The following is a 22,500-nucleotide window of genomic DNA, read 5'->3' on the forward strand; positions in this document are numbered from 1 at the left end:
AAAAGGGGACAGAATGTCCTCTACTCCAAAAGGGGACAGAATGTCCTCTACTCCAAAAGGGGACAGAATGTCCTCTACTCCAAAAGGGGACAGAATGTCCTCTACTCCAAAAGGGGACAGAATGTCCTCTACTCCAAAAGGGGACACAATGTCCTCTACTCCAAAAGGGGACAGAATGTCCTCTACTCCAAAAGGGAACAGAATGTCCTCTACTCCAAAAGGGGACAGAATATCCTCTACTCCAAAAGGGAACAGAATGTCCTCTACTCCAAAAGGGGACAGAATGTGCTCTACTCCAAAAGGGGACAGAATGTCCTCTACTCCAAAAGGGGACAGAATGTCCTCTACTCCAAAAGGGGACAGAATGTCCACTACTCCAAAAGGGACAGAATGTCCTCTACTCCAAAAGGGGACAGAATGTCCTCTACTCCAAAAGGGGACAGAATGTGCTCTACTCCAAAAGGGGACAGAATATCCTCTACTCCAAAAGGGGACAGAATATCCTCTACTCCAAAAGGGGACAGAATGTCCTCTACTCCAAAAGGGGACAGAATGTCCTCTACTCCAAAAGGGGACAGAATGTCCTCTACTCCAAAAGGAGACAGAATGTCCTCTACTCCAAAAGGGGACAGAATGTCCTCTACTCCAAAAGGGGACAGAATGTCCACTACTCCAAAAGGGGACAGAATGTCCTCTACTCCAAAAGGGGACAGAATGTCCTCTACTCCAAAAGGGGACAGAATGTCCTCTACTCCAAAAGAAATCCCACCCTATTTCAAACTCAGAGAACTGGTGATTTACCGTCTGTACATAACATACTGTAGGGTACGTTATCACGCCTTAGTTGGTCTTGACAAGTAGACTACAGGATGGATTCATTATCTATTTTGATTTACGTTCTCTTATTTTCATCCCGTGTTCAAATCTAACATTTTGTCTTTTCCTCTTCAATGAGAAGCCGTCACTTTTCTACACTTTTGTAAATTTTTTAATTTTAATTTTGTATTATTGACTGTATGTTTGTTTTATTCCTGTGTTGTTGTTTGTGTCGCACTGCTTTGCTTTATCTTGGCCAGGTCGCAGTTGTAAATGAGAACTTGATCTCAACTGGCCTACCTGGTTAAATAAAGGTGAAATAAAATTAAAATAAATAAAAAATACTTTCTTTAGAATTTATCTTTCCCAATGTCTCTCACTATATCATTCTGTTATTCTGTCTTTTTTATCGGGAGGCAGGTAGCCTAGTGGTTAGAGTTTAGAGGCGGCAGGTAGCCTAGTGGTTAGAGCTTTGGGCCGGGCGTCAGGTAGCCTAGTGGTTAGAGCTTTGGGCCGGGCGGCAGGTAGCCTAGTGGTTAGAGCGTAGAGGCGGCAGGTAGCCTAGTGGTTAGAGCTTTGGGCCGGGCGTCAGGTAGCCTAGTGGTTAGAGCGTAGAGGTGGCAGGTAGCCTTGTGGTTAGAGCTTTGGGCCGGGCGTCAGGTAGCCTAGTGGTTAGAGCGTTGGGCCGGGCGACAGGTAGCCTAGTGGTTAGAGCGTAGCGGCGGCAGGTAGCCTAGTGGTTAGAGCTTTGGGCCGGGCGGCAGGTAGCCTAGTGGTTAGAGCGTAGAGGCGGCAGGTAGCCTAGTGGTTAGAGCGTTGGGCCGGGCGTCAGGTAGCCTAGTGGTTAGAGCGTAGAGGCGGCAGGTAGCCTAGTGGTTAGAGCTTTGGGCCGGGCGTCAGGTAGCCTAGTGGTTAGAGCGTAGAGGTGGCAGGTAGCCTTGTGGTTAGAGCTTTGGGCCGGGCGTCAGGTAGCCTAGTGGTTAGAGCGTTGGGCCGGGCGACAGGTAGCCTAGTGGTTAGAGCGTAGAGGTGGCAGGTAGCCTAGTGGTTAGAGCATTGGGCCAGGAACCGAAAGATTGCTAGATCGAATCCCCGAGCTGATAAGGTAAAAATCTGTCGTTTTTCCCCTGAACAAGGCAGTTAACCCACTGTTCTTAGGCCGTCATTGAAAATAAGAATTTGTTCTCAACTGACTTGCCTAGTGAAATAAAATAAATAATTTATTTTGAATTTATTACTTTCCCAATGTTTTTCACTATATCATTCTGTTATTATCCTCTCTCTCTCTCTCTCTCTCTCTCTCTCTCTCTCTCTCTCTCTCTCTCTCTCTCTCTCTCTCTCTCTCTCTCTCTCTCTCTCTCTCTCTCTCTGTCTCATCCCCTCCCTTACCCTCCCCCTATTCCCCTCCTCCACCCACCCACCCACCCACCCACCCACCCTCTCTCTCTCTCTCTCTCTCTCTCTCTCTCTCTCTCTCTCTCTCTCTCTCTCTCTCTCTCTCTCTCTCTCTCTCTCTCTCTCTCTCTCTCTCTCTCTCTCTATCCCCTCCCTTACCCTCCCCCTATTCCCCTCCCCTCCCTCTCTTACATGCCTCCTTTCATCTCCACCTCCCCCTCACCCTACTCTCTCCAACTCCCCCTCCTCTCTCCCCCTCCCCCTACTCTCTCTATCCTCCCTCTCGGCCTACTCTCTTCCCTTCCCCCTACTGTCTCCGCCGCCTTCCCTCTCTCCCTCCTCTTCCTCCCCTCCCTCTCTCCGTTATCAGTCCTGCCAGCCTGAATTTACTGCCAGTTTGGGCAAGCTGCACATCTGGACTTTATATAAGTGAAAACCATCATTCTCCTCCTCTCATCTCCCCCTCTCCTTCTCCTCCTCCTCTCCTCTCCCCCTCTCTTCCTCCTCCTCCTCTCCTCTCCCCCTCTCCTTCTCCTCCACTTCTCCTCTCCCCCTCTCCTCTCTATTACTGTTCCTCTGTCTGGAGATACAACTCACCACTATAACTGTTCCTCTGTCTGGAGATACAACTCACCACTATAACTGTTCCTCTGGAGATACAACTCACCACTATAACTGTTCCTCTGTCTGGAGATACAACTCACCACTATAACTGTTCCTCTGGAGATACAACTCACCACTAGAACTGTTCCTCTGGAGATATAACTCACCACTATAACTGTTCCTCTGGAGATACAACTCACCACTATAACTGTTCCTCTGTCTGGAGATACAACTCACCACTATAACTGTTCCTCTGGAGATACAACTCACCACTATAACTGTTCCTCTGGAGATACAACTCACCACTATTACTGTTCCTCTGTCTGGAGATACAACTCACCACTATAACTGTTCCTCTGTCTGGAGATACAACTCACCACTATAAATGTTCCCCTGGAGATACAACTCACCACTATAACTGTTCCTCTGGAGATACAACTCACCACTAGAACTGTTCCTCTGGAGATACAACTAACCACAATAACTGTTCCTCTGGAGATACAACTCACCACTATAACTGTTCCTCTGTCTGGAGATACAACTCACCACTATAACTGTTCCTCTGTCTGGAGATACAACTCACCACTATAACTGTTCCTCTGTCTGGAGATACAACTCACCACTATAACTGTTCCTCTGTCTGGAGATACAACTCACCACTATAACTGTTCCTCTGGAGATACAACTCACCACTATAACTGTTCCTCTGGAGATACAACTCACCACTATAACTGTTCCTCTGGAGATACATCTCACCACTATAACTGTTCCTCTGGAGATACAACTCACCACTATAACTGTTCCTCTGGAGATACAACTCACCACTATAACTGTTCCTCTGGAGATACAACTCACCACTATAACTGTTCCTCTGGAGATACAACTCACCACTATAACTGTTCCTCTGTCTGGAGATACAACTCACCACTATAACTGTTCCTCTGGAGATACAACTCACCACTATAACTGTTCCTCTGGAGATACAACTCACCACTATAACTGTTCCTCTGGAGATACAACTCACCACTATAACTGTTCCCCTGGAGATACAACTCACCACTATAACTGTTCCTCTGGAGATACATCTCACCACTATAACTGTTCCTCTGGAGATACAACTCACCACTATAACTGTTCCTCTGGAGATACAACTCACCACTATAACTGTTCCTCTGGAGATACAACTCACCACTATAACTGTTCCTCTGGAGATACAACTCACCACTATAACTGTTCCTCTGGAGATACATCTCACCACTATAACTGTTCCTCTGGAGATACAACTCACCACTATAACTGTTCCTCTGGAGATACAACTCACCACTATAACTGTTCCTCTGGAGATACAACTCACCACTATAACTGTTCCTCTGGAGATACAACTCACCACTATAACTGTTCCTCTGTCTGGAGATACAACTCACCACTATAACTGTTCCTCTGGAGATACAACTCACCACTATAACTGTTCCTCTGGAGATACAACTCACCACTATAACTGTTCCTCTGGAGATACAACTCACCACTATAACTGTTCCCCTGGAGATACAACTCACCACTATAACTGTTCCTCTGGAGATACATCTCACCACTATAACTGTTCCTCTGGAGATACAACTCACCACTATAACTGTTCCTCTGGAGATACAACTCACCACTATAACTGTTCCTCTGGAGATACAACTCACCACTATAACTGTTCCTCTGGAGATACAACTCACCACTATAACTGTTCCTCTGGAGATACAACTCACCACTATAACTGTTCCTCTGTCTGGAGATACAACTCACCACTATAACTGTTCCTCTGTCTGGAGATACAACTCACCACTATAACTGTTCCTCTGGAGATACAACTCACCACTATAACTGTCCCTGGAGATACAACTCACCACTATAACTGTTCCTCTATCTGGAGATACAACTCACCACTATAACTGTTCCTCTGGAGATACAACTCACCACTATAACTGTTCCTCTGTCTGGAGATACAACTCACCACTATAACTGTTCCTCTGGAGATACAACTCACCACTATAACTGTTCCTCTGTCTGGAGATACAACTCACCACAATAACTGTTCCTCTGGAGATACAACTCACCACTATAACTGTTCCTCTGTCTGGAGATACAACTCACCACTATAACTGTTCCTCTGGAGATACAACTCACCACTATAACTGTTCCTCTGGAGATACAACTCACCACTAGAACTGTTCCCCTGTCTGGAGATACAACTCACCACTCCAACTGTTCCTCTGGAGATACAACTCACCACTATAACGGTTCCTCTGGAGATACAACTCACCACTATAACTGCTCCCCTGGAGATACAACTCACCACTATAACTGCTCCCCTGGAGATACAACTCACCACTATAACTGTTCCTCTGGAGATACAACTCACCACTATAACTGTTCCTCTGGAGATACAACTCACCACTATAACTGTTCCTCTGTCTGGAGATACAACTCACCACTATAACTGTTCCTCTGGAGATACAACTCACCACTATAACTGTTCCTCTGTCTGGAGATACAACTCACCACTATAACTGTTCCTCTGGAGATACAACTCACCACTATAACTGTTCCTCTGGAGATACAACTCACCACTAGAACTGTTCCTCTGGAGATACAACTCACCACTAGAACTGTTCCTCTGGAGATACATCTCACCACTATAACTGTTCCTCTGGAGATACAACTCACCACTATAACTGTTCCTCTGGAGATACAACTCACCACTATAACTGTTCCTCTGGAGATACAACTCACCACTATAACTGTTCCTCTGGAGATACAACTCACCACTATAACTGTTCCTCTGTCTGGAGATACAACTCAGCACTATAACTGTTCCTCTGTCTGGAGATACAACTCACCACTATAACTGTTCCTCTGGAGATACAACTCACCACTATAACTGTCCCTGGAGATTCAACTCACCACTATAACTGTTCCTCTGTCTGGAGATACAACTCACCACTATAACTGTTCCTCTGGAGATACAACTCACCACTATAACTGTTCCTCTGTCTGGAGATACAACTCACCACTATAACTGTTCCTCTGGAGATACAACTCACCACTATAACTGTTCCTCTGTCTGGAGATACAACTCACCACTATAACTGTTCCTCTGGAGATACAACTCACCACTATAACTGTTCCTCTGTCTGGAGATACAACTCACCACTATAACTGTTCCTCTGGAGATACAACTCACCACTATAACTGTTCCTCTGGAGATACAACTCACCACTATAACTGTTCCTCTGGAGATACAACTCACCACTATAACTGTTCCTCTGGAGATACAACTCACCACTATAACTGTTCCTCTGGAGATACAACTCACCACTAGAACTGTTCCCCTGTCTGGAGATACAACTCACCACTCTAACTGTTCCTCTGGAGATACAACTCACCACTATAACGGTTCCTCTGGAGATACAACTCACCACTATAACTGCTCCCCTGGAGATACAACTCACCACTATAACTGCTCCCCTGGAGATACAACTCACCACTATAACTGTTCCTCTGGAGATACAACTCACCACTATAACTGTTCCTCTGGAGATACAACTCACCACTATAACTGTTCCTCTGGAGATACAACTCACCACTATAACTGTTCCTCTGTCTGGAGATACAACTCACCACTATAACTGTTCCTTTGTCTGGAGATACAACTCACCACTATAACTGTTCCTCTGTCTGGAGATACAACTCACCACTATAACTGTTCCTCTGGAGATACAACTCACCACTATAACTGTTCCTCTGGAGATACAACTCACCACTATAACTGTTCCTCTGGAGATACAACTCACCACTATAACTGTTCCTCTGGAGATACAACTCACCACTATAACTGTTCCTCTGTCTGGAGATACAACTCACCACTATAACTGTTCCTCTGGAGATACAACTCACCACTATAACTGTTCTACTGGAGATACAACTCACCACTATAACTGTTCCTCTGGAGATACAACTCACCACTATAACTGTTCCTCTGTCTGGAGATACAACTCACCACTATAACTGCTCTCCTCGAGATACAACTCACCACTATAACTGTTCCTCTGGAGATACAACTCAGCACTATAACTGTTCCTCTGGAGACACAACTCACCACTATAACTGTTCCTCTGTCTGGAGATACAACTCACCACTATAACTGTTCCTCTGGAGACACAATTCACCACTATAACTGTTCCTCTGTCTGGAGATACAACTCACCACTATAACTGTTCCTCTGTCTGGAGATACAACTCACCACTATAACTGTTCCTCTGGAGATACAACTCACCACTATAACTGTTCCTCTGGAGATACAACTCACCACTATAACTGTTCCTCTGGAGATACAACTCACCACTATAACTGTTCCTCTGGAGATACAACTCACCACTATAACTGTTCCTCTGTCTGGAGATACAACTCACCACTATAACTGTTCCCCTGGAGATACAACTCACCACTATAACTGTTCCTCTGGAGATACAACTCACCACTATAACTGTTCCCCTGGAGATACAACTCACCACTATAACTGTTCCTCTGGAGATACAACTCACCACTATAACTGTTCCTCTGTCTGGAGATACAACTCACCACTATAACTGTTCCTCTGGAGATACAACTCACCACTATAACTGTTCCTCTGTCTGGAGATACAACTCACCACTATTACTGTTCCTCTGGAGATACAACTCACCACTATAACTGTTCCTCTGGAGATACAACTCACCACTATAACTGTGTCTCTGTCTGGAGATACAACTCACCACTATAACTGTTCCTCTGGAGATACAACTCACCACTATAACTGTTCCTCTGGAGATACAACTCACCACTAGAACTGTTCCTCTGGAGATACAACTCACCACTAGAACTGTTCCTCTGGAGATACAACTCACCACTATAACTGTTCCTCTGGAGATACAACTCACCACTATAACTGTTCCTCTGTCTGGAGATACAACTCACCACTATAACTGTTCCTCTGGAGATACAACTCACCATTATAACTGTTCCTCTGGAGATACAACTCACCATTATAACTGTTCCTCTGTCTGGAGATACAACTCACCACTAGAACTGTTCCTCTGTCTGGAGATACAACTCACCACTATAACTGTTCCTCTGGAGATACAACTCACCACTATAACTGTTCTTCTGGAGATACAACTCACCACTATAACTGTTCCTCTGGAGATACAACTCACCACTATAACTGTTCCTCTGCAGATAGTATACAGAGAAGAGAGTCGGCCCGAGAATTGAACCCTGTGGCACCCCCATATAGACTGCCAATGGGTAGCTTGATGAAAGGCAGTCAATATTTACATCACCCAGAAAATATACCTCTCTGTTGATATCACATACATTATCAATCATTTCACACGTTATCCAGATACTGACTATTAGCACTTGGTGGTCTATAGCAGCTTCCCATCAGAATGGGCTTTAGGTGAGGCACATGAACCTGTAACCATATTACCTCAACAGTATCTAACATGAGATCCTTTCTAATCTTTACAGGAATGTGGTTCTGAATTTAAACAGCAACACCTCCACCACTGGCATTTCTGTATTTTCTGTAAATGTTATAACCATGTCTTGCTACCACTGTATCATCAAAGGTATTATCTAAGTGAGTTTCAGAGAGAGTCAGAATATGAATGTTTTTTGTTATTAGCAAATTATTAATTTCATGAACCTTGTTTCTTAAGCTACGTATGTTAATGTGGGCAATTTTGAGCACTTTTCCGGGATGCTTGCTTGTTTTTATTGCTTTACTGGGAAGCTTAGCAGAAGTAGATATTCTCATGTTATTTATGTTAGTGCAGGATGAGCTGCACACAGTGGACTTCCTACTAGGGCACACCGCCTCATTGCTAACAGCATAAATCTGGTTCATAGGCACATGATTTCTGCATACAATAGCTGTAGGATCAGTAGAGGCCTTCAGGGCAGTTAGACTGACATAAATTAGGTGACTTACATTGTGTCTTCCTGTTATAAAGTACACATGTACACAAGCATTATAATGACTCAGCCACACAATGGTAGGGATTAACTGAGCTGGGCTTGGGTCATTGGTCATTGATAAGTAATTGTGTCAACGCAGCCTTATAGTGCTGTGAAAGGATCCTGCAACCCAAATGATTTGGGTGGATTGTCAGCTAAAGTTACACCCATTGAGGTGCAATAATCACACAGCCAGTTGTGAAGAGAAAGAATCCTGCTAAAGTGTTCAATGCCACGATTCAGAGAGGACACAGGGCCAGATATGATCAGAGAGGGCACAGGGCCAGATATGATCAGAGAGGGCACAGGGCCAGATATGATCAGAGAGGACACAGGACCAGATATGATCAGAGAGGACACAGGGTCAGATATGATCAGAGAGGACACAGGGCCAGATATGATCAGAGAGGGCACAGGGCCAGATATGATCAGAGAGGACACAGGGCCAGATATGATCAGAGAGGACACAGGACCAGATATGATCAGAGAGGACACAGGGTCAGATATGATCAGAGAGGACACAGGGCCAGATATGATCAGAGAGGGCACAGGGACAGATATGATCAGAGAGGGCACAGGGCCAGATATGATCAGAGAGGGCACAGGGCCAGATATGATTCAGAGAGGGCACAGGGCCAGATATGATCAGAGAGGGCACAGGGCCAGATATGATCAGAGAGGGCACAGGGCCAGATATGATCAGAGAGGGCACAGGGCCAGATATGATCAGAGAGGGCACAGGGCCAGATATGATCAGAGAGGGCACAGGGCCAGATATGATCAGAGAGGGCACAGGGCCAGATATGATCAGAGAGGACACAGGGCCAGATTAGCGGCTCTTTCAAGCAGACTTTAACCTGTCAGTTAAGCGGGCTTCCAGGAGAAGAAATTGTGGTCCTAGCTGTTAAAAGCTAACTGCGCCGCGAAATGGTTCCAGGCTAAGGCTAAGAAAGCTGTTAGCTCCAGGCTAAGGCAGTTGTTAGCTCCAGGCTAAGGCAGTTGTTAGCCCCAGGCTAAGGCAGTTGTTAGCCCCAGACTAAGGCAATTGTTAGCCCCAGGCTAAGGCAGTTGTTAGCCCCAGGCTAAGGCAGTTGTTAGCCCCAGGCTAAGGCAGTTGTTAGCCCCAGGCTAAGGCAGTTGTTAGCCCCAGGCTAAGGCAGCTGTTAGCCCTAGGCTAAGGCAGTTGTTAGCCCCAGACTAAGGCAGCTGTTAGCCCCAGGCTAAGGCAGTTGTTAGCCCCAGACTAAGGCAGTTGTTAGCCCCAGGCTAAGGCAGTTGTTAGCCCCAGGCTAAGGCAGTTGTTAGCCCCAGGCTAAGGCAGTTGTTAGCCCCAGGCTAAGGCAGCTGTTAGCCCTAGGCTAAGGCAGTTGTTAGCCCCAGGCTAAGGCAGCTGTTAGCTCCAGGCTAAGGCAGTTGTTAGCCCCAGGCTAAGGCAGCTGTTAGCTCCAGGCTAAGGCAGTTGTTAGCCCCAGGCTAAGGCAGCTGTTAGCTCCAGGCTAAGGCAGTTGTTAGCCCCAGGCTAAGGCAGCTGTAATCTCCAGGCTAAGGCAGTTGTTAGCCCCAGGCTAAGTGCAGTGTCAACGAGGCTTTATTCAAGGCACCCAGTCTGAAATACCCTGATGAAGGCATTTGCCAAATTATTCAAGCAAACTTCTCTTGTCTCATCCAAGAGTTGCTGAATAACTTCTCATCTCATGATGAAGGCATTTGCTGAATGGTTTTGAAGACTTTCCCATTGTCCTACATTCCTAGAAAGAAATGGTGTCAAAGGGTTCTTCGGCTGTCCGCATAGGAGAACCCTTTTTGTTTTCAGATAGAACTCTTTTGAGTTCCATGTAGAACCCTTTTTGTTTTCAGATAGAACTCTTTTGAGTTCCATGTAGAACCCTTTTTGTTTTCAGATAGAACTCTTTGAGTTCCATGTAGAACCCTTTTTGTTTTCAGATAGAACTCTTTTGAGTTTCATGTAGAACCCTCTCTGGAAAGAGTTCCAAATAGAACCCCAAAGAGTTCTCCTATAAGGACAGCCCCCCCCCCCCAAAAAAAAAAAATGTTTAGGTTCTAGGTAGCAGCTTTTTTTAAGGGTGTACCAATAACTTTTAATCTCAAGATATCCCATCTATAACTGTTTTCACACTCTGTCTTGCTCTCTTCCTTGCAAGGGAGAGACTGAGAGGTGCCTAAGCACTGATCAGTGAGATTTTAAAATGTGAGGGTTTTGAGACAGAGAGGGAAGAAAGAGAGAGAGATAGAAAGAGAGAGAGATAGAAAGAGAGAGATGAGAGAGAGAAAAAGAAAATAGTTTATCCAACACTAACAGATACATTCTTAACATTCCGAACTGAGTAGCAGCTTAATCTATCAAAGACTGGGAGAGAGGGGGAGAGTGAGAGAGAGAGAGCAAGAGAGAGAGAGCGAGAGAGAGAGAGGGGGGGGGGATTGGGAGAAGGGGGAGAGCGAGGGAGAGAGAGAGATGTAAACATATGTTTCTCATGTCAATAAAGCCCCTTAAATTGAAATTGAATTGAGAGAGACAGACAGAGAGAGAGACAGAGAGAGAGGATGAGAAATAGAGAGAGAGGGAGAGGTCTGGGGTTTTGTGGGTACAGAAAAAAAAGTTGCTATCTAAAACCTAAAAGGGTACTTCTCCCTACAGGAGAACCTGTTGAAGAACCCCTTTTGGTTCCAGGTAGAACCATTTTGGTTCCAGGTAGAACCATTTTGGTTCCAGGTAGAACCCCCTCCACCCCCTTCTCCACCTCTTCATTCTCACACTCACTCACTTTATAAGTGAAGTCCCCTAACTGTTTTTACCTCACCCTGTTTAGTGAAAATATGTGTGCGTGTGTTAATGGGGATAATGGGTTTGGATCATGTGTTTGGGATTTAGGGAGCTTTTCGCTTAGAAGGGGTGAATATGCTCCCACGTCTCTTGATGGAGTGAGAGGTGGAATGGGGGATGTAAGAAGGTGAGAGGAGGGAAAATAATAGAGGTATTAATTATTTCACACGCCAACACTGAAACCAGTACTAGATTCCAGTATACCTAGTAAACTACAGAACACCAGTACTAGCTTCCAGTATACCTAGTAAACTACAGAACACCAGTACTACCTTCCTGTATACCTAGTAAACTACAGAACACCACTACTAGCTTCCAGTATACCTAGTAAACTACAGAACACAAGTACTAGCTTCCTGTATACCTAGTAAACTACAGAACACCAGTACTAGCTTCCAGTATACCTAGTAAACTACAGAACACCAGTACTAGCTTCCTGTATACATAGTAAACTACAGAACACCAGTACTAGCTTCCTGTATACCTAGTAAACTACAGAACACCAGTACTAGCTTCTAGTATACCTAGTAAACTACAGAACACCAGTACTAGCTTCCTGTATACCTAGTAAACTACAGAACACCAGTACTAGCTTCCAGTATACCTAGTAAACTACAGAACACCAGTACTAGCTTCCTGTATATCTAGTAAACTACAGAACACCAGTAATAGCTTCCAGTATACCAAGTAAACTACAGAACACCAGTACTAGCTTCCAGTATACCTAGTAAACTACAGAACACCAGTACTAGCTTCCTGTATATCTAGTAAACTGCAGAACACCAGTACTAGCTTCCAGTATACCTAGTAAACTACAGAACACCAGTAATAGCCTCTTAATTACAACCCAAGTATGTCTGGGTAATTAATTACAACCCAAATATGTCTGGGTAATTAATTACACCCCAAGTATGTCTGGGTAATTAATCACAACCCAATTTTTGTATTTTTTATTTCACCTTTATTTAACCAGGTAGGTCAGTTGAGAACAAGTTCTCATTTACAACTGTGACCTGGCCAAGATAAAGCAAAGCAGTGTGACACAAACAACAACACAGAGTTATACATGGAATAAACAAGCGTACAGTCAATAATACAGTAGAATACATCTAAATACAGTGTGTGCAAATGGCATAAGGAGGTAAGGCAATACATAGGCCAATGGTGACGAAGTAATTACAATTTAGCAGATTAACACTGGAGTGATGATGATGAATGATGATGAATGTGCAAGTAGAGATACTGGTGTGCAAATGAGCAGCAAAGTAAATAAAAACAATATGGGGATTGGTGATTAAATGACCGAGTTAATTACCCAAGAGGGAACTTGGTATGTCTGGGTAATTAACTACACTCAGAGTTTTCTGTACCCAACCATATAACCACCTGTCAGCACCAACTCAACTCTTGGTTTCTGCACACACACACACACACACACACACACACACACACACACACACACACACACACACACACACACACACACACACACACACACACACACACACACACACACACACACACACACACACACACACACACACACACACACACACACACACATTACCTCTCTCTCTGTAGGTCATGATATTACCTCTCTCTGTAGGTCATGATATTACCTCTCTCTGTAGGTCATGATATTACCTCTCTCTCAAGGTCATGATATTACCTCTCTCTCTGTAGGTCATGATATTACCTCTCTCTGTAGGACATGATATTACCTCTCTCTCTGTAGGTCATGATATTACCTCTCTCTCTGTAGGACATGATATTACCTCTCTCTCTGTAGGTCATGATATTACCAGCTCCTTGGAGCCAGTGAACATTGACACCAGTATTCTGGAGGACTACATCGGTAAGGAGGACGACAGCACTGACATGTGAGTGACTCAGAGCGATAGCCTGATCAAATGACCATAACGTGTTTCAGTGCCTCCATGTGTCAGTCCTCTTTTAGTTTATTATCTAATGAATATGACCCTGTTCCCAGATCAGTTGTTGCTGTATTTTGTACACTAATCATAGGAGTTGTCTACAGCACAAACAGATCTGGGACCAGCTTATAAATACGACCCAACAACAACTATATCTAACCAGGGTCATCTTCATTTGGCAACAAACAGGGAAAACTACCTGGACTTCAAGAAGTTTGTTCTTAACTGACTTGCCTAGTTAAATAAAGTTTTAATTTAATAAATAAATAAATAAATAAACAAATTCATAACATGCTATTCCATTATAATTTCCAACTGAACTGATAATAACAAAACTCAATCTTTCTTCTCTGTGTTTTGCCAGCTGTTTCTCTGAGGTCCACAGCGGTGCCCCAGGGGCTAACTCCTACTCGTTAACCCAGGCCGGAGTCTCCTCCGCTGGGAGTCTATTGTGTGGCGTGAGCTCCCCTATCTCCCTACGTCAGGGAAACCCCCACCCCCAGCAGACACCCTATCCCCCACCCCCTCCTCTGGGTCTGCTGAGACACAACAACTACCCTTGCCTGGGGCAACAGCACCACCACCAGAACCAGCAGAACCAGCAGAACCAGCAGCAGCAGCAGCAGCAGCAGAACCACATCAAGCCTGAACATAGAGGAAACTACGCACCCGGGTGAGCTGACTGGGTCTGGGCTCAGGGAGGAGATGAGACAGAGGGGTTCCTAGAGTATGTTGAAGGAGCTCTCAGAGCCACACGTGTATTCACATGGCTCTGGGTGGATGGAAACAGCTGACGTGTGAAGGGAAGATGTAGGAAGATGAGAGATGTATAACACTGTTACATCCCGGCAGGTTGGAGTGACATAATAATTACCCGCTTCTTCTAGCGCGATTGTAATATCAAATGAGAGATACAACTTTATTAAAATGTAATCGTTTTCAAAACTCAAATTTATCCAACTTTGCTTGCACTGTGAACAGGAAGCCAGTCTCAAGAGTTCCCCCCCAAACTGAAACGCCAATTCATCATCTAGTTTTGATTTAGGTCTTGCTGAGTTGTCAACTGACGTGAAATCAACGTGAAATCAACCTGAAATCAACCAAAAAATATCAATATGTCATTGGATTTAGGCTTAATAAAGTTGGGTACAAATAATTACAAAACATTCTATTTACGTTTGATTACTTTTTTCAAATTCAAATCATTTTTCCCCCAACGTTGATTCACCGTCGTTACAGGGGGGGGGGGGGGGGGGGGGGGTGATTTCTACAATGACGAAATAGTTTCCTTCGTCACACAGTGAAACCAGACTGACACCATAGTCAGAGTTCAGTTCCATTTTGTAATCAGTGCTTGATTATCTCTACTAAACCAGCGAAGACAGTGATATCAGAAACGAGACATATTACAGAAACCACACAGACAGGACAGACTCAATGGCCTGGAAATCATTTGTAAGCAATCAATTGCACAAACAAACTGTTTTCTCCTTACAGAACTATCATTTTAGAGAATTTTTGAAGTCTTATCCAAAGCATCTTATATTCATCGTAAAGCAGAGATCCTTAGTTCAAACAATAACAATGTGTTTTCTCGGTCGCTGTTTCTGTTAAAAAATGTTTTTTAAAAGCTGATGGGGGAAAATGAGAAATGTAACCTCAAATTCATAGACAGAAGTATAGATGCTAAGATTTGACCGCCCATGATATAAACATTACAGTTTTAAACCATGGGGGTTTTATAATGTTTATTTATATTGACTTTGTTTACAAACACTGGAGTTAAACAAGTTTATATTTTGGGTTCTGATGGAGTGTGACAACTAAGATCATGAGGCATTTATATAAGTTATATTCTTCAACAATCAATGGGTACATATCATTAATTTACAAAAAATGATTGTAGCAACCGCAGATGGCCCCTTTAACGGGAAATTCCACTCACAGGCTATCTTGTGAAATTTGTTTCATTAGTTCCACTGTTGGAACAGTCCCAAAATGTGTTTGTATGTCAGCAATCAAGTCTTCAAGATCTATAACTTTCTAAAAACAGAAATTGTCACAGTACGATGCGCTTTGTACAACACTGTGACACTTTCTGTATTTGGAAAGTTATAGATCTTGAAAAGTTATAGTAGATGAATTGTTTCCTCAGGACAGCAAGCGTTCAACAAAGTGTGTGCTTTATCCCAACCTTGTGAATGTTTCTGGACGTTCCAGGACGCTCCCAGAGTCCCCCCCAGACTCCAGTTCTGAGCCATACTCCCCTCAGCAGGTCAATGGTAAGTCTGAGCCCTCTTTTGCCCCTGACTCGCCCCTGCCTATCCTTTCTCTCTCTCGCCCCTGCCTCTCCTCTCTCTGTCTCTCCCCCCTCTCTCTCTCTCACCCCTGTCTCTCCACTCTCTCTCTCTCTCTCGCCCCTGCCTCTCCTCTCTCTGTCTCTCCCCCCTCTCTCTCTCTCACCCCTGTCTCTCCACTCTCTCTCTCTCGACCCTGCCTCTCCTCTCTCTCTCTCTCACCCCTGCCTTTCTCCAGCCTCGAACACAAAATAGTCAAGAACAGTTAAAAAGACTGCCAAAATGAGTCAATTAATAGAGAGAGAGAGAGAACTAGAGAGAAAACAAGAGATACAGAAGTGGTTGGTGACTCTAGACTCAGTCAGACAGGGAGGTAGTTAGTCAGGAAGTGGTTGGTGACTCTAGACTCAGTCAGACAGGGAGGTAGTTAGTCAGGAAGTGGTTGGTGACTCTAGACTCAGTCAGACAGGGAGGTAGTTAGTCAGGAAGTGGTTGGTGACTCTAGACTCAGTCAGACGGGGAGGTAGTTAGTCAGGAAGTGGTTGGTGACTCTAGACTCAGTCAGACAGGGAGGTAGTTAGTCAGGAAGTGGTTGGTGACTCTAGACTCAGTCAGACAGGGAGGTAGTTAGTCAGGAAGTGGTTGGTGACTCTAGACTCAGTCAGACAGGGAGGTAGTTAGTCAGGAAGTGGTTGGTGACTCTAGACTCAGTCAGACGGGGAGGTAGTTAGTCAGGAAGTGTTTGGTGACTCTAGACTCAGTCAGACGGGGAGGTAGTTAGTCAGGAAGTGGTTGATGACTCTAGACTCAGTCAGACGGGGAGGTAGTTAGTCAGGAAGTGGTTGGTGACTCTAGACTCAGTCAGACAGGGAGGTAGTTAGTCAGGAAGTGGTTGGTGACTCTTGACTCAGTCAGACAGGGAGGTAGTTAGTCAGGAAGTGGTTGGTGACTCTAGACTCAGTCAGACAGGGAGGTAGTTAGTCAGGAAGTGGTTGGTGACTCTTGACTCAGTCAGACGGGGAGGTAGTTAGTCAGGAAGTGGTTGGTGACTCTAGACTCAGTCAGACGGGGAGGTAGTTAGTCAGGAAGTGGTTGGTGACTCTAGACTCAGTCAGACGGGGAGGTAGTTAGTCAGGAAGTGGTTGGTGACTCTAGACTCAGTCAGACAGGGAGGTAGTTAGTCAGGAAGTGGTTGGTGACTCTAGACTCAGTCAGACGGGGAGGTAGTTAGTCAGGAAGTGGTTGGTGACTCTAGACTCAGTCAGATGGGGAGGTAGTTAGTCAGGAAGTGGTTGGTGACTCTAGACTCAGCTCAGTGGAGGACTACGATGTGTCAGATCAGTGGAGGACTACGATGTGTCAGATCAGTGGGACTACGATGTGTCAGATCAGTGGGACTACGATGTGTCAGATCAGTGGAGGACTACGATGTGTCAGATCAGTGGAAGACTACGATGTGTCAGATCAGTGGGACTACGATGTGTCAGATCAGTAGAGGACTACGATGTGTCAGATCAGTGGAGGACTACGATGTGTCAGATCAGTGGAGGACTACGATGTGTCAGATCAGTGGAGGACTACGATATGTCAGATCAGTGGAGGACTACGATGTGTCAGATCAGTAGAGGACTACGATGTGTCAGATCAGTGGAGGACTACGATGTGTCAGATCAGTGGAGGACCACGATGTGTCAGATCAGTGGAGGACTACGATGTGTCAGATCAGTGGAGGACTACGATGTGTCAGATCAGTGGAGGACTACGATGTGTCAGATCAGTGGAGGACTACGATGTGTCAGATCAGTAGATGACTACGATGTGTCAGATCAGTGGAGGACTACGATGTGTCAGATCAGTGGAGGACTACGATGTGTCAGATCAGTGGAGGACTACGATATGTCAGATCAGTAGATGACTACGATGTGTCAGATCAGTGGAGGACTACGATGTGTCAGATCAGTGGAGGAGTACAATGTGTCAGATCAGTGGAGGACTACGATGTGTCAGATCAGTGGAGGACTACGATATGTCAGATCAGTGGAGGACTACGATGTGTCAGATCAGTAGATGACTACGATGTGTCAGATCAGTGGAGGACTACGATGTGTCAGATCAGTGGAGGACTACGATGTGTCAGATCAGTGGAGGACTACGATGTGTCAGATCAGTAGAGGACTACGATGTGTCAGATCAGTGGAGGACTACGATGTGTCAGATCAGTGGTAAACAAGCCGGAGAGACAGACTGATGATACAGTATCCCTACACAGGAAGGTGTGCGCTATATACTTACAGACAGGGGTAGTGTCCCAAATGGCACCCTATTCCCTATATAGTGCACTACTTTAGACCAGGGCCCTATTCCCTATATAGTACACTACTTTTGACCAGGGCCACTTGGGATCGTAGGGCTCTGTTTAAAATTAGTGCACTATAAAGGCAATATGTTGTCATTTGGGACACTGCATAGTTGTGCATTATAGTCAGGTGTCTCTCCACAGGTAAAGTAGGTGTGTTGTAGACCGTCCATCTCTCTCTCTGCCGTGTCTGTGTTCAGATCAATAGATGTTACTGATCTCTTCTGGTCATTTGAATGGAAGAACAAGAGTTGGACAAAATTTGGTTAATAAGTTTGTGTAAATCAATACATTCTTTTACAGAGAAATATCCTGATGTCATTTATTGTTTTAAACTTTATCCAATTTATCTGGAGACGAAATTTGATCATAGAAATTAAATACATTAAATGTTTTTTATTCGCTCTGTTGAATATCATGTTTGATATGGAATCTAGATTCTACAATCTGCTATCTTAAATACCTGATGGAAGTATGAAATGTTATCATAATAGCTGGATTTCATTAAGTAAGGGTATCCTAGTGGTTAGAGCGTTGGACTAGTAACCAAAAGGTTGCCAGTTCAAATCCCCGAGCTGACAAGGTACAAATCTGTCGTTCTGCCCCTGAACAAGGCAGTTAACCCACTGTTCCTAGGCCGTCATTGAAAATAAGAATTTGTTCTTAACTGACTTGCCTAGTTAAAATAAGGTAAAATATAAGAATATATTTCTCACTGAAATTCTAGGTATCTTTCTGAAATCCAACACAAATTATGGCAGGCTAAACAAACTCACAATGTAGCCTACGTCAACACAATGTCCTCCTGTGTTGGTCTTTCCCATCAGTGAGAAGGTGTGGGAAGGTCTTATCTGATTGGCTGAGCTCCAGGAAGGAACAATGGAAAGTACCATTAGCCTAAGGTGGAGGGAACCTGGACTGATTACACACTAGATGAGGAATATAATATTACAGTATTGGATATAGATCTTAGTGACAGTAAGGTTGACCAGATGGGAAGGTTGACCAGATTGGAAGCTTCACCAGATGGGAAGGTTGACCAGATGGGAAGGTTCACCAGATGGGAAGGTTGACTGACCAAATTGGAAGGTTGACCAGATGGGAAGGTTGACCAGATGGGAAGCTTCACCAGATGGGAAGGTTGACCAGATGGGAAGCTTCACCAGATGGGAAGGTTGACCAGATGGGAAGGTTCACCAGATGGGAAGCTTCACCAGATGGGAAGGTTGACCAGATGGGAAGCTTCACCAGATGGGAAGGTTGACCAGATGGGAAGCTTCACCAGATGGGAAGGTTGACCAGATGGGAAGGTTCACCAGATGGGAAGGTTGACCAGATGGGAAGGTTCACCAGATGGGAAGCTTCACCAGATGGGAAGGTTGATCAGATGGGAAGCTTCACCAGATGGGAAGGTTGACCAGATGGGAAGCTTCACCAGATGGGAAGGTTGACCAGATGGGAAGGTTCACCAGATGGGAAGCTTCACCAGATGGGAAGGTTGACCAGATGGGAAGCTTCACCAGATGGGAAGGTTCACCAGATGGGAAGGTTGACCAGATGGGAAGGTTCACCAGATGGGAAGGTTCACCAGATGGGAAGGTTGACCAGATGGGAAGCTTCACCAGATGGGAAGGTTGACCAGATGGGAAGGTTGACCAGATGGGAAGGTTCACCAGATGGGAAGGTTCACCAGATGGGAAGGTTCACCAGATGGGAAGGTTCACCAGATGGGAAGGTTCACCAGATGGGAAGCTTCACTCTCACAGCAAATAGAACACACACACTCTGTGTCATCAGAGGTCAAAGTTTGCTGGCAAAAAGATTGTTTTGCAACCTGGGCCACCGCCTTTTATCAGGACAAGTTATATTCCAAGCTATTGTAGCTATTGTCAGAACAGACCTTGAAACATTTAAAACTGAAATGACAATGGAACAGATTAAATGCATAAACATGTTCCTCCCTTTCTTCCTTCCTGTCTTCCTCCCTGTCTTCCTACCTGTCTTCCTCCCTGTCTTCCTACCTATCTTCCTCCCTGTCTTCCTCCCTTTGTTCCTGTCTTCCTCCCTGTCTTCCTTCCTGTCTTCCTTCCTGTCTTCCTCCCTGTCTTACTACCTGTCTTCCTTCCTGTCTTCCTCCCTGTCTTCCTACCTGTCTTCCTACCTGTCTTCCTTCCTGTCTTCCTCCCTGTCTTCCTCCCTGTCTTCCAACCTGTCTTCCTACCTGTCTTCCTGTCTTCCTACCTGTCTTCCTTCCTGTCTTCCTCCCTGTCTTCCTCCCTGTCTTCCTACCTGTCTTCCTCCCTGTCTTCCTCCCTGTCTTCCTACCTGTCTTCCTACCTGTCTTCCTGTCTTCCTACCTGTCTTCCTTCCTGTCTTCCTACCTGTATTCCTACCTGTCTTCCTACCTGTCTTCCTCCCTGTCTTCCTACCTGTCTTCCTACATGTCTTCCTACCTGTCTTCCTACCTGTCTTCCTACCTGTCTTCCTGTCTTCCTCCCTGTCTTCCTACCTGTCTTCCTGTCTTCCTTCCTGTCTTCCTTCCTGTCTTCCTACCTGTCTTCCTACCTGTATTCCTACCTGTCTTCCTACCTGTCTTCATTCCTGTCTTCCTCCCTGTCTTCCTACCTGTCTTCCTCCCTGTCTTCCTCCCTGTCTTCCTCCCTGTCTTCCTACCTGTCTTCCTTTCTTCCTACCTGTCTTCCTCCTTGTCTTCCTCCCTGTCTTCCTACCTGTCTTCCTCCCTGTCTTCCTACCTGTCTTCCTGTCTTCCTCCCTGTCTTCCTACCTGTCTTCCTGTTTTCCTACCTGTCTTCCTGTCTTCCTTCCTGTCTTCCTTCCTGTCTTCCTACCTGTCTTCCTACCTGTCTTCCTTCCTGTCTTCCTCCCTGTCTTCCTCCCTGTCTTCCAACCTGTCTTCCTACCTGTCTTCCTGTCTTCCTACCTGTCTTCCTTCCTGTCTTCCTCCCTGTCTTCCTCCCTGTCTTCCTACCTGTCTTCCTCCCTGTCTTCCTCCCTGTCTTCCTACCTGTCTTCCTACCTGTCTTCCTGCCTTCCTACCTGTCTTCCTTCCTGTCTTCCTACCTGTATTCCTACCTGTCTTCCTACCTGTCTTCCTCCCTGTCTTCCTACCTGTCTTCCTACATGTCTTCCTACCTGTCTTCCTACCTGTCTTCCTACCTGTCTTCCTGTCTTCCTCCCTGTCTTCCTACCTGTCTTCCTGTCTTCCTTCCTGTCTTCCTTCCTGTCTTCCTACCTGTCTTCCTACCTGTATTCCTACCTGTCTTCCTACCTGTCTTCATTCCTGTCTTCCTCCCTGTCTTCCTACCTGTCTTCCTCCCTGTCTTCCTCCCTGTCTTCCTCCCTGTCTTCCTACCTGTCTTCCTGTCTTCCTACCTGTCTTCCTCCTTGTCTTCCTCCCTGTCTTCCTACCTGTCTTCCTCCCTGTCTTCCTACCTGTCTTCCTGTCTTCCTCCCTGTCTTCCTACCTGTCTTCCTGTTTTCCTACCTGTCTTCCTGTCTTCCTTCCTGTCTTCCTTCCTGTCTTCCTACCTGTCTTCCTACCTGTATTCCTTCCTGTCTTCCTACCTGTCTTCATTCCTGTCTTCCTCCCTGTCTTCCTACCTGTCTTCCTCCCTGTCTTCCTTCCTGTCTTCCTACCTGTCTTCCTACCTGTCTTCCTACCTGTCTTCCTACCTGTCTTCCTCCCTGTCTTCCTACCTGTCTTCCTTCCTGTCTTCCTCCCTGTCTTCCTTCCTGTCTTCCTCGCTGTCTTCCTACCTGTCTTCATTCCTGTCTTCCTCCCTGTCTTCCTACCTGTCTTCCTCCCTGTCTTCCTCCCTGTCTTCCTACCTGTCTTCCTACCTGTCTTCCTCCCTGTCTTCCTACCTGTCTTCCTACCTGTCTTCCTCCCTGTCTTCCTACCTGTCTTCCTTCCTGTCTTCCTCCCTGTCTTCCTACCTGTCTTCCTACCTGTCTTCCTCCCTGTCTTCCTCCCTGTCTTCCTACCTGTCTTCCTCCCTGTCTTCCTTCCTGTCTTCCTTCCTGTCTTCCTCCCTGTCTTCTTTCCTGTCGTCCTCCCTGTCTTCCTCCCTGTCTTCCTACCTGTCTTCCTTCCTGTCTTCCTTCCTGTCTTCCTACCTGTCTTCCTTCCTGTCTTCCTACCTGTCTTCTTCCCTGTCTTCCTTCCTGTCTTCCTCCCTGTCTTCCTACCTG

General features: G+C 45.5%; 1 protein-coding gene across 8 annotated transcripts in view; it reads left to right on the top strand.

The window, feature by feature from the left end:
* LOC129856185 (myelin regulatory factor-like) overlaps nt 1–22,500 on the top strand; it is an 87,349-nt gene that overhangs the window by 24,970 nt on the left and 39,879 nt on the right. For all 8 annotated transcript variants that reach the window (XM_055924284.1, XM_055924287.1, XM_055924286.1 and 5 more), the window contains exons 2-4: nt 13,491–13,581; nt 14,000–14,308; nt 15,856–15,917. In XM_055924284.1, the coding sequence (XP_055780259.1) occupies nt 13,491–13,581; nt 14,000–14,308; nt 15,856–15,917 (462 nt within the window). The remainder of the gene's footprint in view (nt 1–13,490; nt 13,582–13,999; nt 14,309–15,855; nt 15,918–22,500) is intronic.

The sequence above is a fragment of the Salvelinus fontinalis genome, chromosome 5 (genome assembly GCF_029448725.1).
Source record: "Salvelinus fontinalis isolate EN_2023a chromosome 5, ASM2944872v1, whole genome shotgun sequence".
Classification (NCBI taxonomy): Eukaryota; Metazoa; Chordata; class Actinopteri; order Salmoniformes; family Salmonidae; genus Salvelinus; species Salvelinus fontinalis.